Genomic DNA, 15,360 nt, shown 5'->3' on the forward strand with positions numbered 1-15,360 from the left:
GATTTGAAAGAGACTTGGGAATTAGAATTGTTAGGACTTAGTGTTCAAATGGATGTTATTAAGTTTTATACATTTTTATTAGGTCACAGAAACCATTTGGTATTTAAATCTAAAGTGTAAATTTAAATTAAGTAAAATTAAGTAAACTAAGCGTAGGGAATCTAATAACGCAGGCTTTCCCCCCCACTTTCGTGTTTTAGTGATCTGGTACCCTTACACAATGCCTGTTCTTATGGTCATTATGAAGTAACTGAACTTCTGGTCAAGGTTAGTTCTCTTGTACTTTTCTTATAATTATATAAAATTACTTGAAATACATAGTATATCTGTTTTCTATGTGTTTTTAGTGCTTGGTGGATATAGAAGGAGTATTTATAATCATTATAAAATGTAGATGATTTATAGGTCAGCATCTGACTTCTCTGCGATTTCTGAGATACCTAAGATTTTAAATATAAAGTAGCACTACCATCTTGCCAATAGAAGATTAAGTGATTCTGTAATTTATGGCTAAAGGTGAAGTTTCAAAACTCTTGAAAATATCAGCAGGTAATTTTTAGTGAACTGTATATCATGAAAACCACCAGTTACATTTGCAAGACTTGCTTAGTTGTACTTTGGGTCAAAACAGGCTCACTTGGTAAGCTTCCCTTCCAGTATGCTGTGTGGCTGTTGTTTAACACGCAGGTTCCCAGGGCTGTCAAGAAACTTAATTTGCTCCCTATTGGATGAGAACAGAAGATATATATTCTCCTTGAGAGTGGATCCATGGATGTTACCCACACCCATTTCCTTTTGTCCCCAGTCTGTACATATGTATTTGACCACATTCTTTAGACTTCTCTTACTTAGTACCCATTCTGCTCCTTTAATGCTTTTTCTCGTTCTGTGAGCAGCTGTTAGGTAAGGGAAAGAGGACATTTGTTTCTGTTAATCTCTGTGCTTCCTTTTGGGCATGTGCTACCACAGAATACATTTTCCCACAGAAACAACTTTATAATAATGATTAGATACTCTTGAGTAGCCCGTAAGCCTTTTTAACTTTATGATGTGGCTGCAGTATTATACATTTATAGCAGTAGTGCTTTTGCTTATTGTAAAACTGAATCTTCAATTCAACAGAACATGTGGAATGTTATTGTGGATGAGAGTGAAACATCAGACGGATTGCATTGGGACTTACAGACAACCAAATGGTGTTTTCCTAAGACCTAGTGTTCACTAAATAAGAATGGGAGGCTGACTAGAGGTCATACATATAGAGGAGGTTAGCTGAGATGAGAGTGCAGGCATTTAGCAGAGTAGACAAGTTCAGGAGAGTCAGGAGACAGCATGTAGAAAGGGACAGGGAATACAGGCAGAGGTCCTGGGCAACACTGAGTTAGTTGGCAACCCTTGCCAAAGAGTCTGGCTAGCAGAAGCTGGCATTTAACAGCAAACATTCAGTGACTGCTTTTCCTGACCAGGACACTGTACAAATTGGGATGTGACTGCTTGAAAAGCTAACATAATTTTATGCCAGTAGCAGAAGTATAGTGTCAAGAGCAAATGTAATAATGGATGCACTGTACTTTCACAGTCGAACCACATTGATAATCTGCTGTTATTCTAAGTTCTCAATATTTTTTAAATGAATTTTTTAAACTGAGGTATGTTTAGTTGAGGACCACTAGGGTGATAGAAAGTCTAGAAACCATCTGCTAAGAAGGATGAGTGAAGGAGCTGAAGGTGTTTAGACTGGAAAAGGAAAACGTAAGAGCTGCCTTCAAATATTGCAAAGAAGAATATTGATTTCTTTTGCTGCTAAGAAGACTAATAGGTCAAAGTTTAAAGCACGTATTTAACTTAATATAGAAGAGAACTTCCTAACCACAGGAATTATCTAGTAGTTATAAAAAGCCTTGTTAGTTGAGAATTAGTTTCCCATTTTTGAAAGTACCAAAAGAGTAAGTAGCTGGTTTGCCTTCTGCAAGAATGCTATGAAAGAGATTTTGTTTGGTGAGAGATTGAACTAGAGTGACTTCTGTGGTCCATCCAACTCCAGTACTTGGAAATGGCTAAAATTGAGAAGACTGACAATACTAAGTATTAGCAAGTGTGTGGAGCATTGGAACTCAAACATTGCTGATGGCTATGCAAAAATAATACAGCCACTTTAGAAAACTGTTTGGCAGTTTCTAATAAAAACTGAGCACATATCAAAATAAGCACATATCAACCATATGACCCTGCAGTTCTACTCCTAGTGATACATCCAAGAGAAATGAGAGCATGTGTTCATAAAGAGACTTGTATATGAAATGTTCATAACAGCTTATTCATAATAGTCAAAAACTAGAAACAGTCCAAATGCCCATCAATAGGATGATGGATAAGTAAATTATGGTATATCTGCATAATGGAATGCTACTCAGCAATAAAAACGAACTATTGATACAACATGAATGAATCTCAGAAACATGGTGTGTGAAAGAAGCTAGACACAAAAGTACATCCTGTGTTATTTCATTTTTATGAAATTCAAGAACAGGTAAATCTAATACATGGTACTTACAGTCAGAATGGGGGCAGGAGTTGTCTACAAAAGGAGCATGAAAGAACATTCTGGGATAATGAAAGTGCCCTGTATCTGGAATTAGGTGATGGTATTACAGATATATGCATTTGTCAAAACTCATCAAACTATACACTTAAGAGCTGTACATTTTACCATATGTAAATTATGCCTCAAAAAAGGAAAAAATTAGTTCTTGGAAAAGATGCAAATTAAATATAAATCTTCATTCTTTACTGTTTTTAACAATAATAGAGTTAAATAGGCCCTTGTGGGTAGATGTAGCAGCTAGCTACTGTTTTTCCATGGGGAAAAAATGTATTCTCTTTCTAAAATAGTAATTAGTTTATAAAGTGAACTTTGGGAACATAACTTGTTTAAGCTTTTATAATGTTAAATTTCACAGTACTAATAATTCTAAATTCTCTTAAAAATTGAACACTAAACATATATTTTATCCCCCCTCCCCCCAGCATGGTGCCTGCGTAAATGCAATGGACTTGTGGCAATTCACTCCTCTTCATGAGGCAGCTTCTAAGAACAGGGTTGAAGTGTGTTCTCTTCTCCTAAGTTATGGTGCAGATCCAACACTGCTGAATTGTCACAATAAAAGTGCCATAGACTTGGCTCCCACACCACAGTTAAAAGAAAGATTAGCATGTGAGTATAAAATGATGAATGTTCAGCTAGGATATTATGATATCAATAAACTAAAAATTTTTTCTTTCTTGTTAGTTTTTGAGGAATTTTTAAATAATGGAATATTTTCCTTAGCCACGGGTATCTGTTGTTGTTCAGACTAGCATATTTAATCATTTAGAAGTTTCCACTCCTTCTGCTTTTAAGATGCTATGAAAAGAAAATAATATTTGTATTCGTTTTTTCAAGTCAAATTAAATGCTTTTTATGTTAGTCTTATAGATGGTATGCTTTTGAAAAGAAAGAATTTGAGTTTTGTTCCTATCTTTGATATGACTTTCTAGTTAATCTGCTGTGAGGTCAAAGTATTATTTTGTAGGATTGCTATCTTGTAAACATAGTCCCCAGACCTTTCCATCTAATATTTTTTGATATCTGGGCAGTTCCATGGTTTTCTTTCTATAACTGAAGTAGATACAATGAGAAATAGCCACCTGGTTCAGATACAGTATTACTATGCATAAATAGGAAACTTATATCAAACTTGTATTATTCTGGAATAATAAAGGATAATGGGTGGTTTCACAAGTCTGATGAATAAAAGAGGGATCTTGAGAAAATACCCTCTTTCATTTTTTCATCAGTACGTTACTCTAGGAAATATCCAAGCTGTCTAGTCCCCATTTCTCTGATGTGTGAGCAAAACCATCTGCTACTGCCATAATGTTAGTGTAGGGATTGTGATTGCCCTTTGTTTTATTTCTTTACAGAGAAAAGTTCTGTGCCTTGGAAAATTCTTAGAACTCTCTGGTCTGGGAATATATTACAGCACTCCAGATACCTCCAGACCAAAATAGACCTTGAGTTGGCCATGGGCTAAACCTGTGTATACACTTGGGGATGAATTGGGTCATAACTGAGGGGAACTGGAGTACCACTGTCTCCCTTTTCAGAGGTTATATTTGGAGAATATCCTTAGAGCTTCTGTTTGGCTATTTTGGTAGATGGTATTAAGTGTCTTTTACTAGGTAAGTCCCATCAATTTGATAATTCTCATGAAGATTTAAATGCTTTTTCTTCATTTAGATGAATTTAAAGGCCACTCATTGCTGCAAGCTGCACGGGAAGCTGATGTTACACGAATCAAAAAACATCTCTCTCTGGAAATGGTGAATTTTAAGCATCCTCAAACACATGAAACAGCATTGGTAATGTTTCAGATTTAAGTTTTTAAAATTTAATAACTGCTAAACTAATACAAAATACAAAAATACAAAAACATGCTAAACTAATAAATGTCCTACTTTTGATGATACAGGATACAGTAATAGCATTGTTTTAAAAATTTGTGTTTTTTAGAAATTAAGGCCTGCACATACATAAAAAAATTTCAAGCAATATAGAAAAATAGATAGTCTCACCTCCCAAAAGGCAATATTATTATTCATTTGAGTATCCTTCCAGGAAAAAATTTTATTCATATACTGGTATATTTTATATGTAACTTTTATATCAGAAATGGTACATATCATTTGCTTTTTTTTTTTTTTTTTGAGGTGTGCCCCATTTAACATTAACTTTTTTTTTTTATTTTATTTATTTATTTTTTCCCCCAAAGCCCCAGTAGATAGTTGTATGTCATAGCTGCACATTCTTCTAGTTGCTGTATGTGGGACGTGGCCTCAGCATCGCCAGAGAAGCGGTGCGTCGGTGCGCGCCCGGGATCCGAACCCGGGCCGCCAGCAGCGGGGCGCACGCGCTTAACTGCTAAGCCACGGGGCCGGCCCCATTTGCTTTTTTTATTAAGAAAATTATAAATGTTTATGATTGAAAATTTGGAACCTACTGAAAGTAATGAAAAAAAAAAATCTGCCTTCAAGATAAAAACCACTTGGTTTTCCTTCCAGTATTGTAATTTTTTCCAAAATTAGATCTAAAGTCTACGTGTATCCCCTCTATACTGTGTGAATAAAGTATCTGTGTGAGTAGAGGCTATCTCCCTGATAAAGGTAATGACGACTCTGTGGAGCTATAACAAAGTAGATGAAAATCAGACAGTCTGTGGAAAAGCAGTCAGAAAAGAATAGGAGCCAATAGGGATAAGTGATGGAAGATAGGGAAGGGAATGGTATAATCAGAGGTACCTGAGAAGTAGAAATTTAAAAGGAACAGAGTAAGTCCTGTTGTATGAATTGCTTACGTACCTCTATTATTTCTGTGCCTAAGCTTTGGGTGAGGGAAGATGACCCGAAGTAAATTAATGTGTTTAGGACAAGATTTAACTCTCATAGTAGCCTTGCTTACCCAATGTCTTGTATGGTTAATTTTCTTCCTTATGCCATGATGTCAATTCTGTGAAGTTTATATAGAAACCTATCTATAAAGCATTTTAGACCTTTCTGCTACTTAACTTGTAAAAAAGTAGCAAAGCTACAGACTAATAAGAAATCCTAGTTCAAAATTAAAATCATAACAGCCGAGAAACAGAGAAACTTGGAAAAACTGACATGGAAAATTTTCTGGTCTGAAAAGCTAATACTACATGTTGTTTTCCCCTAAATATTCTGCTATTAAATGACTTATTTTTGTTATTAACCTTAAAACATACTAGGAGTTAAGTATTGGTGGATAGTTGTGTTGCAGGAGCAGTGTCTTCCAAGTTCCAGAGATTACAGGCCCTGTGCCAGGATGGGGCAGAAGAATAGGGGTACAGTTTGAAATGGATGTGAAATAACTTCTTGATCAAGAATTCTTGAATATAAACTACTTCCATTCTCGGTGCTATTCTGATAGATGTCCTGGGATGATTACTCATAACATACCCAAGGAGCTATATTCACCAATTAGAACTGGGTTTATCAAGGGCAAAGGAATGATTTTGGTGACAGCAACGGCATCAAAGAACGAATCTGAAGCAAAGTCATGAAGATCATATAAGCTTTATAAACAGGTTAAAATCAAAGAACAAATTTCATGTGTACTGTGTGTTTAGATGTGTAGAGCAACTTAGCTTAACAATTATCCAGAACTTTTATTCCATGAATTCTCAGATTTCAAATTTAACTTTTAAGATATATATACATTGATTTAGTCATTCACTCATTCTGACATTTAGTGAACACCTGTCGTATATGAGTATCATTCTGAATGTTGAGATGCAAAGATTAGGGACATAACAATGAATACTTATTAGGTTTATAACAGGCAAATCTCTACCTCCTGTCTCTCTTCCTCTTTGATAGTCATAGATATAGTTGTTGCAGCCTCCAACTCAGAGTGATTATTTTCTACCACTGATTTTGCCCAACAGATAATCCAGGCTCCTTATTCTGCTGCAGCCACTCGTTGAGAGAGAAATAAATACTACTCGGCTTGTCAGCTATCCCATCAATCGTATTACCAAGCAGAATCCAGAGCTGATGCATGCTATGTTATTTCTTCATGTAAAGAAACCCCAACCTTTCGGATATTTTATTAGAATAACATAAACACTGTGTTGTATGGAAACAGTTTTGAAAGGAGTGTTGGTCACATTAATTTGAGTTCTTCATCACATCAGTAGCGGCTTTTTCAAAGATGTAGGGCAACTATAAAGATCAGAATATTTAATAACAGATACCCTGGTAGATAGAATTTTCAGGCCCTGTCAGAATTTGGTAATCATTGTGCATTCTATCCAATAGAAAGTCTTTGAAGAGCAAAGTTAAGTCAGAAATAAAATGAAGAAGTGAAATAACTTCTTGGTTGTTCTTGATTGGAAACAAATGTTCTTAAATAAAAATCAGTTATGTATAGTCCTTGATTAATGCTGCAATTTAAATTATCTAGCATTGTGCTGCCGCATCTCCGTATCCCAAAAGAAAGCAAATATGTGAGCTGTTGCTAAGAAAAGGAGCAAACATCAATGAAAAGACTAAAGAGTAAGTATACTTTTAATAATTAAAAATTATTGACGTTTTATTTTTTGGAAAATACACTCATTGTCTGGCTGACTTTTTCTCTTTAAGATTCTTGACTCCTCTACATGTGGCATCTGAGAAAGCTCATAATGATGTTGTTGAAGTAGTGGTGAAACATGAAGCAAAGGTATACTTCTTTTTGGTAATCCAATGAGTTGTTTTCTGTTCAGCAGATGAAATGCCTGACTTCCTAAACTGTTTACTCTCTCATAAGTATTACTTTTTTCCTCGTAATCTATAATTAAAAACAGTCCTGCAGACATTTTTTCTGTACTAATTTTTTTGCTAGAAAAGCCTATGGTTTACTCAAAAATACATTATTCCTATATATCCTTCCTTCTCCATTCCTTTTAACCACGCCCTACTGGTCGAGTTATCCTTAAGATCTTTTTCTAGCAGTACACTCTTGAGAATATCCCCAGCCAGAGACATACTATTCTGACCTATCATCTTTTCCAGTCTTCTCCTCACTTGTGTCTTCTTTTCCTTGGTTTCCATGATAACTACTGTTATTTACCCCAGCCACGGTCTTTCTTACGTACCTCTATTATTTCTGTGCCTGAGCCAAAGAACTTGAAACAGAAGGAAATAAATTATTTAAATAACTTGACTAAAAACATAGCTCCCCATATTGGGAAGTTACTGTTCTTTAGTTGGTATTTGTACACAAAGCATTTTATTCAAGGAATAATTATGTTTTCATCAAGACTAAAAATCATCATTTCCTACCCAGGAACTTTAAAAAATACTACTCAGTAAAAGAAACACATAGCATCCCAGATTGAAGAGATGACAGTCACCTAATTCAGCAGTTTTCATAGTTTTTAGCCACAGATCCTTGCCTTCTTCAAACAAAATCTTCGGTAGGAATACATTATTTAACAGAAAGAATGGAGCTGCTCTGCATGAAAGGAGAAGAAAGGAATAGAGACCCTTTTACCACTTGGGTTGCCCCTAAGGCTCTTCCCTAAATGTACTTTGCAGAATAGTTTTCTGATCTGTCATTCCTTGGGTTTCCAGTCAAGGAACCACTTAGAATTCTATAATTTGTTTTGGTGTTGCCTCTCAGTGTCCTAATTTCTCTTTGATTTGGGGGGATTCTTGATAATGTATAATCTCAGTCTTTCCTATTGTAAATTATTGAAAAAATAAAGTTTATTTCTGCTTACTGCTTGGCATATCTCATTTGTCTATCTGTTCTATAACTTTTCGTTGATTGTTTTTTTCATACTGGCACCATGTAATGGTGGTGCATTATTCATAGAGTATCTGGATGCATATTAAATTTGAGTTGTGAAACTCAGTGAAACAGTCTTGACTAGGGTGACCAACCATCCGTTCAGATTTGTCCAGGACTGAGGGATTTCTGCGAACACAGGGCTTTCGGTGCTAAAAGCAGGGAAGTCCCAGGCAAACCAGGACAAGTTGGTCACTCTACTGTTAACACAGAGTGGTACCGAAATAAAGTTTTCAAGTGGCTATATTTCACATTTCAGTGAGTTTTGATATGTGAATAAATAGATTAATTGCCCTGCACATTGAAAATGGATTTTTCAGATTCTGTAAACTTGAAGACTAGCTGTTTATAATCTAGTTTTAGGTTCACTGAGAAAGTCTTACTATACTCCTCTTCAAATATTCTCCGATTCCATGAATATGAATTGTACAGTGCCTCAAAACACACTAGTCGCCATAGGATTAATTACTGAAGAATTTAATTTCTCAGTTACGTTTTGTACAGTTATTTTCCTGGTGGGGAGGGTGGGAGTAGGGTTAAGATAGGGGAAGTCTTACAGGTGATTTTTTTTTTACTATGAAAGATTTGAAAAATACCACCCAGTGGAAAGAATTCTACAGAGAATAACTATATACCCACCACCTAGATTCTATCACTAACCTTTTACTATATTTTTTATTACATATCCATCAATTTCTCCCTCTATCCATCAATATATCTTATTTTTTGACATATTTCCAAGTAATTAGCAAATTACCATACACATCTCCCTAAATACTTCCAAATAGGCATCAACTAGAGGTCAGTATTTGTTTAGTTTTTCTTTGGATGTGAAATTTACATGCAATGAAATGCACAAATCTTAAATGTACTTTTACTGAACTTTGACTGATGCATACAACTGTGTAACCAGAACTCATCAAGATATAGAACATCATCTCATGGCAGAGGCAGTGCCATATCCAAGGTAGTCTCCACCCCTAGATATAACAACCGTTTTGATTTTTTCTGATATAGATTAGATTTGCCTATTCTAGGCCTTCATGTCCATGAAATCATACAATATATACTCTTTTGTGTAAGACTTTTTCTACTTAGTATAATGTTTTGGAGATTCATCCACATAGCAATAGTTCGTTCCTTTTTATTTCTGAGAAGTATTTCCTTGTGTGCATATGCCATAGTGTCTTTATCCATGCAGATTATATTTTACATGATAAATAAGGTAGAAGATTAAGCCAATAGAAATAAGTGTTTTAATGCTAATTTAGTCTCTGGCTTTGTTACTGACTATTATCTATCTTGAAGTTAGTCCCCATGTTTCTGGACCTCAGATCATAAAAATACATGGTTTAGACTTTCTTAGGCAATGTCTAGCTCTAAATGTGAATCTGTGAATACTTGAATGCTGAACACAACTGTTCTTCAACATTTCACACTTTCAATCCAAAGTTGGATTCCTTCCTTCCTATGTCAACCTTCATTAATTGGTGAATTTATGCTCTAGATTTGAACAAAAATATTTGCTTTGGCACTAATAATAAGAAAATAATTGAGTTTTTTAAATACGTAGCCAGTGTTAAATACATGATTGGATGCTTTAAATTTTGCACTGCAGGCTAATTTCAATTTTTTTCTCCATTGTTAAGGTTAATGCTTTGGATAACCTTGGTCAGACTTCTCTGCACAGAGCTGCACATTGTGGTCATCTGCAAACCTGCCGCCTGCTCCTGAGCTATGGGTGTGATCCTAACATTATATCCCTTCAGGGCTTTACTGCCTTACAGATGGGAAATGAAAATGTGCAGCAGCTTCTTCAAGGTATTAAATGCTTCCGTGAAATTAATTTTTTAATTAACCTTTAAATTTTTTCACGTCATGTAGGAGTTGGTAGTAAAAAGAAAATTTTTTAGAATTTTTGGCTGTTATTTCTGCTTAGCTCATACTCAATGCCCAAATATTATTAAGTCTTAGTCATGATTTTGTTCCAGTAGCATTTGCTGCCCAATTTCTCTGAGTAAATAGTTAGCTTTTAAGTTTTTATCTGGAAAGATTTTTTAAAAGTAAGATACAATAGTTATTTCTTTTTAAAGAAGGGAAAACTGGGAAAGGTAGATGTTTCTTAGAAGAGCAGCAACCATAGTGATAAATAATATTCTAAAGACTGGCCCTGCCTCTTCACTCTGTTTTTTAGATCCTTTCTACATAAGGTATGTAGAATTTGAACAAGGTAACCAACTATTTGACTTATTAAAACATATTTATTGAATACAGTGATATTCATTATATTTTAAAATCAAATCAGTTTAGGTCAAATATCTACACATTTGGCATAGGTTAAACATTTCAGCCTAGAAATCTGGTCCCATAAATTTTACAGTGTCTGCCTACATCTCTGTATTTTATTAGAATTTAGTGTAGTATCTTTGACATCGCAAAGCTCAAATGAGAAGAAATGTAACAGATCAAGCCTTTTGTATCCTTAACAGTCACCTTGATGATCCTTATGCCTATAGTCTGGAAACCACATTTTCAGAAAAACACTGCTTGAATAGATGAAGGCAGGTTGATAAAACCTCCTGGGAACTCCCAAAACTGGACTAACTACAAGACTGCTTTCAGGATTTCCTTTACTTCCTCATATGCCACGCATTTGTTTCAGTGTCAGTTTGGGGGTAATAACACTAGTCCTGTTCAGTTGCCTGGTGATGGACATGCTAGTTTTATGCTAAGTGCTGTTACTTACCTTTCCAGCCAGTTTCTTAGCATAAAGGAATTTCCAGGTCAAAGGATAACATAATTGTTAAATCATCCTCTACTAACAGTATATGACAGGACCTATTTTCTTTGTCAGCACTAGATGTTCTGATTCTTAATCTTTTCCATGGGGCGAATGTGTGTGTGTGAATTACAAAAGTAATACATGCTTTTTTAAATGCAAATTATAGAAATATTGTCAGTGCAGCTCCCTGTTTGCTCTTTGCCCGCTAATGGATGAAAAATAAAACCCACTATCTCATTTTAATTTACATTCCTAAGATGTAGCAGTATTTTTTCTGTTTTGTTCTTTGACTGTAACTTTGTTTAATGCTATGTTATTTCCTGACAGATATTTTTCCAAATCAATTTTGGTTCTGCCTTTGATATACTACTCTAAGATACTTTCCTACTCCAGGATAAAAAATATCACCTACATTTTCTTCTAGTATTTTTAAGGTTTAATTTTTTTATACTTTAGTCCTGAATCCATCTAGCGTTTATTTTGTTCTAAGATACAAGGTACATGTTTTCTTCCTTTCGTATGAGATTTTAAATGAGCTATAAAACATGGACTTTCAGACCTGAAAATGACTTTAGATATCTTCTAGTCCAACTTCTCTGTTTAGAACCGAAAAAATCTGAGGTCCAGAAAGTTTGAGTGAGTTGCTCAGTTCATGTTCCTTTATATTGCTTAAATCACATTTTCAGTTATTCCCATTTACATACATTTCATATATATATTATGCTTCAAAAAAGAGTTTTAAGAAAATCTGTTTTTCCCCTACTACCATGGAGATTTCCTACATAAGCTACCAAACTGTAAAAGAACTTTACTTTTAGATAGGATGCCTCCCTTAAAACTTGTTCCCACCTTCTAAATAAGAGTTAATCACTCTTTACTCTTTCTTTTTAGAGGGTATCCCATTAGGTAATTCAGAGGCAGACAGACAATTGCTGGAAGCTGCGAAGGCTGGAGATGTAGAAACTGTAAAAGTAAGATATGATCTTATATTTTTGTTAACTTTGGAGTTTTATTTTGACAATGTTTAATGAATCTGTAATAATGAAAAGCCTAGTTATTTATATGTGCCTTGTTTTAAAAGGTAAGTGATGCTAATCTATTTCTTTGCAAATAAGGATCATTGAGTAATGAAAGAAGCTTTTTAGTTTCACATGGATCTCAGTAAATACATCACAGTCACAAATTTAAATAAACTGCATGTGTGTGGAAATGGATTTTGTTTAAAGAACCTATTTGTTCCTTTAAAAGAATAAGGTATATCAGATTATTGTCCATTGTTTACATATGACACATAAAACAACAAGGGAAGAAGATTAAACAGTGTGTCACTCTGTCTACACATTTCTTCTGGTTTTTTCATTTTTTTGTCCCTTCTACCTCTGTGAGGACCCAGTGTTTAAATATGGTGATAATACAGCGTTGCCACTCTTCAGAGGCACTGTCTCCTAATAATCTTCAGTTCATCTAAGCTGAAATTTTGTTTCCTTTCTCAGAAGAGCCAACTTCAGCTCCTTACATGGCCCATCTCCTATAGCAGTCTTCTCTAGAATAACCCTTCCTCAACTTTTGCTTTGCTTTTTACTGTAGAATCATGTAATGTCTTAATGCCTATACTACCAGATGTTTCTGTTACCTACAGAAACTGTATATCTGGGTAAATAACTCAGAAGCCTAACATTTTGAAAGAGCAAGACTACTTTTCAGTTCAACTAATATAAATTAAAATTAACTCAGCATGTTTCATAAATTAAATAATTCTTTAGTAATGCGATAAAGTTATTTTAATTTCCAAAGCTAGTAGGAGGAAAAAAGCTTTGTTGTGTTCCCCCTTCCCCCTGCCTCTAGACTTTCAAAACAGTTGTTTAAGGGGGCAGTGACAGAAAGTAAGTTTTATAAAAAATGAAATTTATTGATTTGATTCATGGCAGAAGTAGCTATTTGAAGAAATTTCACTGTCTTTCTATATGGTGTTCTCAATCCTGAACAGACCTAAGACCTACCCCACAAAGTCAATTTTAGATTTTCTGAGGAGGAAATACAAATGTTGGTCTCATTTGAACTTGCTTGAGCTCTGAGGAAATTTATTCACTGTGCTCTTAAAAAGAGAGATTTCTGGAAATTGATTTAAAAGTCCATGTGATCCATTGCTACTGCTTTATCTGAGTAGATAGTACAATCATCTCCAAAAACCTTCAGATTTTGTTTTTTAATTTCATTTCTCAAAGAAAAAATGATATTATAATGCAGTTTTATTGTTTGACTTCTTTTATATTTACATTCTGTTGTCCTGAATTGGGAGGTTAGTAAGATTTGGAAAGGAAGATTTTGTTTCTCTTACTGACTATACTGACTTGTGAAAAACAAGTCACTTGAGTTAAAGGCAACTAGCTGAAGTGGGTGGCCAGGTCCTTCTTAGTCTCTCTAGTCTGGAAGCTCTGCTGAAACCTGTCCGCCGTGGATGACCCAGTGCTGGTATTTGAAATACCGGTGGCATAGCTTTCAGCATCACAGCAACATACAGCCACCATGGTATGACAACCAACAGACAGACAGGTGGTGTGGTTCCCTGACCTGGAAACTGAGGGCCAAGGTGGTGAGAGCTCCGAATCTTAACCACTAGACTACCAGGGCTGGTTGATTTATTAATTAAGCTTAGGTTATCCCTACTTTTAGGGTAGGATGTTTAAAAAAGGGAAAAGGTTTTTACTAATATTGATATTCTTTTGAGCACCATTTATTTATTTATTTATCTATGCTGCCTTCTCCAAATGTTCATACATTTCACACAAATACTCTTGAGTATTTTCAGTGTTACTCTTTCAGCCTTTCTCAGCTATGCTTCCTCATTTGAACCAAAGAAACACAAAAAGTTATTTGAGTGACTTTTCTTAATTCTCCTTAAGGATGGTACATAACCAGTAGCATTCTATTAGTTGATTCATTCCATACAGTGCGATATAATTCTGTAAGTGTAGTTCCTCAACTACCAGCATCAGCATCCTCTGGGAGCTTGTTAGAAATGCAGATTCTCAGACCCCACCCCAGATACATTGAATTAGGAAATCTGGAGGTGGGACCCAGGGGACATGAAGATTTCAGAACCACTGGTCTAGAGCACTATTTCTCAAACTTTAATGTGCTTACAGATTACCTAGAGATCTTGTCAAAATGCAGATTCTGATTCAGTAGGTGAGAGTCTGAGATTCTGAGTTTTTAACAAGCCCCCGGGTGAGGCCAGTGCTCCCATGATCCAGTGTACCTCAACATATGTTTGCCACAAAATGGAAGTTTTGATTGCTGGTAATTGGTACTTAGATTACCTTTATGTAAATAATAGTAGTGGTAATGATAAAATTTGCCTACTAGCTTTAGCAAAAGATGATGATTCAGGCATAGATGAGAGGACCAGAGGGATTCCCAGTAAATGACAAGATGAAATAAGAAGAATAAATAGCAAGGAGTTTCTGAGAATACTGATTTGATGAGACAAGAAAATAAGGCAGATACTTGAAATTTCTACTCAATGAATGAAAACAATAAGTCAGAATATGTAGCATCATGTGTATACTATTTTCCTTCTCATAGAAATTGTGTACTGTTCAGAGTGTCAACTGCAGAGACATTGAAGGGCGTCAGTCTACCCCACTCCATTTTGCAGCTGGCTATAATAGGGTGTCTGTGGTGGAATACCTGCTGCAGCACGGAGCGGATGTGCACGCTAAAGATAAAGGGCAAGTACCAGCTGTTGCCATGGCTGCTCTTTGACCTTTTTAGGAAAGATTGGCGTAAATATACCTTTTTAATTTCAGTTAAGATTTTGTGATGGTTAGCATTTATATAAAGACTTATTTGCATAATGTCTTGTAATTTTATAATGGCCACGGAGATTATAACATTCATGTGATATTGATTTTTAATGTAGTAAAATTTTTAGTTTGCATTGAAAATATTTGAATTCCTCCAGTTTATCTTAAAATTGTTTTTCTTTGAAAATATACAATTCTCAATTCTAGATATTGAATATATAAATGTTTGTTATATTCTCTGCAATCTTAAATATTTTAAAAATTTCCTCCCTGACGCCCCCAAAAAATAATTCCATTTCTTCTTTCAATAAATATAGGTTCTATAAAATATAATCAGTATGACCTCTTATGCAGTTCAGGAAATTTATCAGCTATTTGTAATT

General features: G+C 34.9%; 1 protein-coding gene across 6 annotated transcripts in view; it reads left to right on the top strand.

The window, feature by feature from the left end:
• The window catches only part of TNKS2 (tankyrase 2), a 75,489-nt gene that overhangs the window by 19,371 nt on the left and 40,758 nt on the right, over positions 1–15,360 (top strand). For all 6 annotated transcript variants that reach the window (XM_087432271.1, XM_087432268.1, XM_087432267.1 and 3 more), the window contains exons 7-14: positions 201–267; positions 3,028–3,214; positions 4,280–4,401; positions 7,022–7,113; positions 7,201–7,279; positions 10,039–10,210; positions 12,063–12,142; positions 14,757–14,902. In XM_087432271.1, coding sequence (XP_087288397.1) covers positions 201–267; positions 3,028–3,214; positions 4,280–4,401; positions 7,022–7,113; positions 7,201–7,279; positions 10,039–10,210; positions 12,063–12,142; positions 14,757–14,902 — 945 coding nt within the window. The remainder of the gene's footprint in view (positions 1–200; positions 268–3,027; positions 3,215–4,279; positions 4,402–7,021; positions 7,114–7,200; positions 7,280–10,038; positions 10,211–12,062; positions 12,143–14,756; positions 14,903–15,360) is intronic.

The sequence above is a fragment of the Ceratotherium simum genome, chromosome 6 (assembly GCF_057802395.1).
Source record: "Ceratotherium simum simum isolate JZ-2026a chromosome 6, ASM5780239v1, whole genome shotgun sequence".
Taxonomy (NCBI): Eukaryota; Metazoa; Chordata; class Mammalia; order Perissodactyla; family Rhinocerotidae; genus Ceratotherium; species Ceratotherium simum.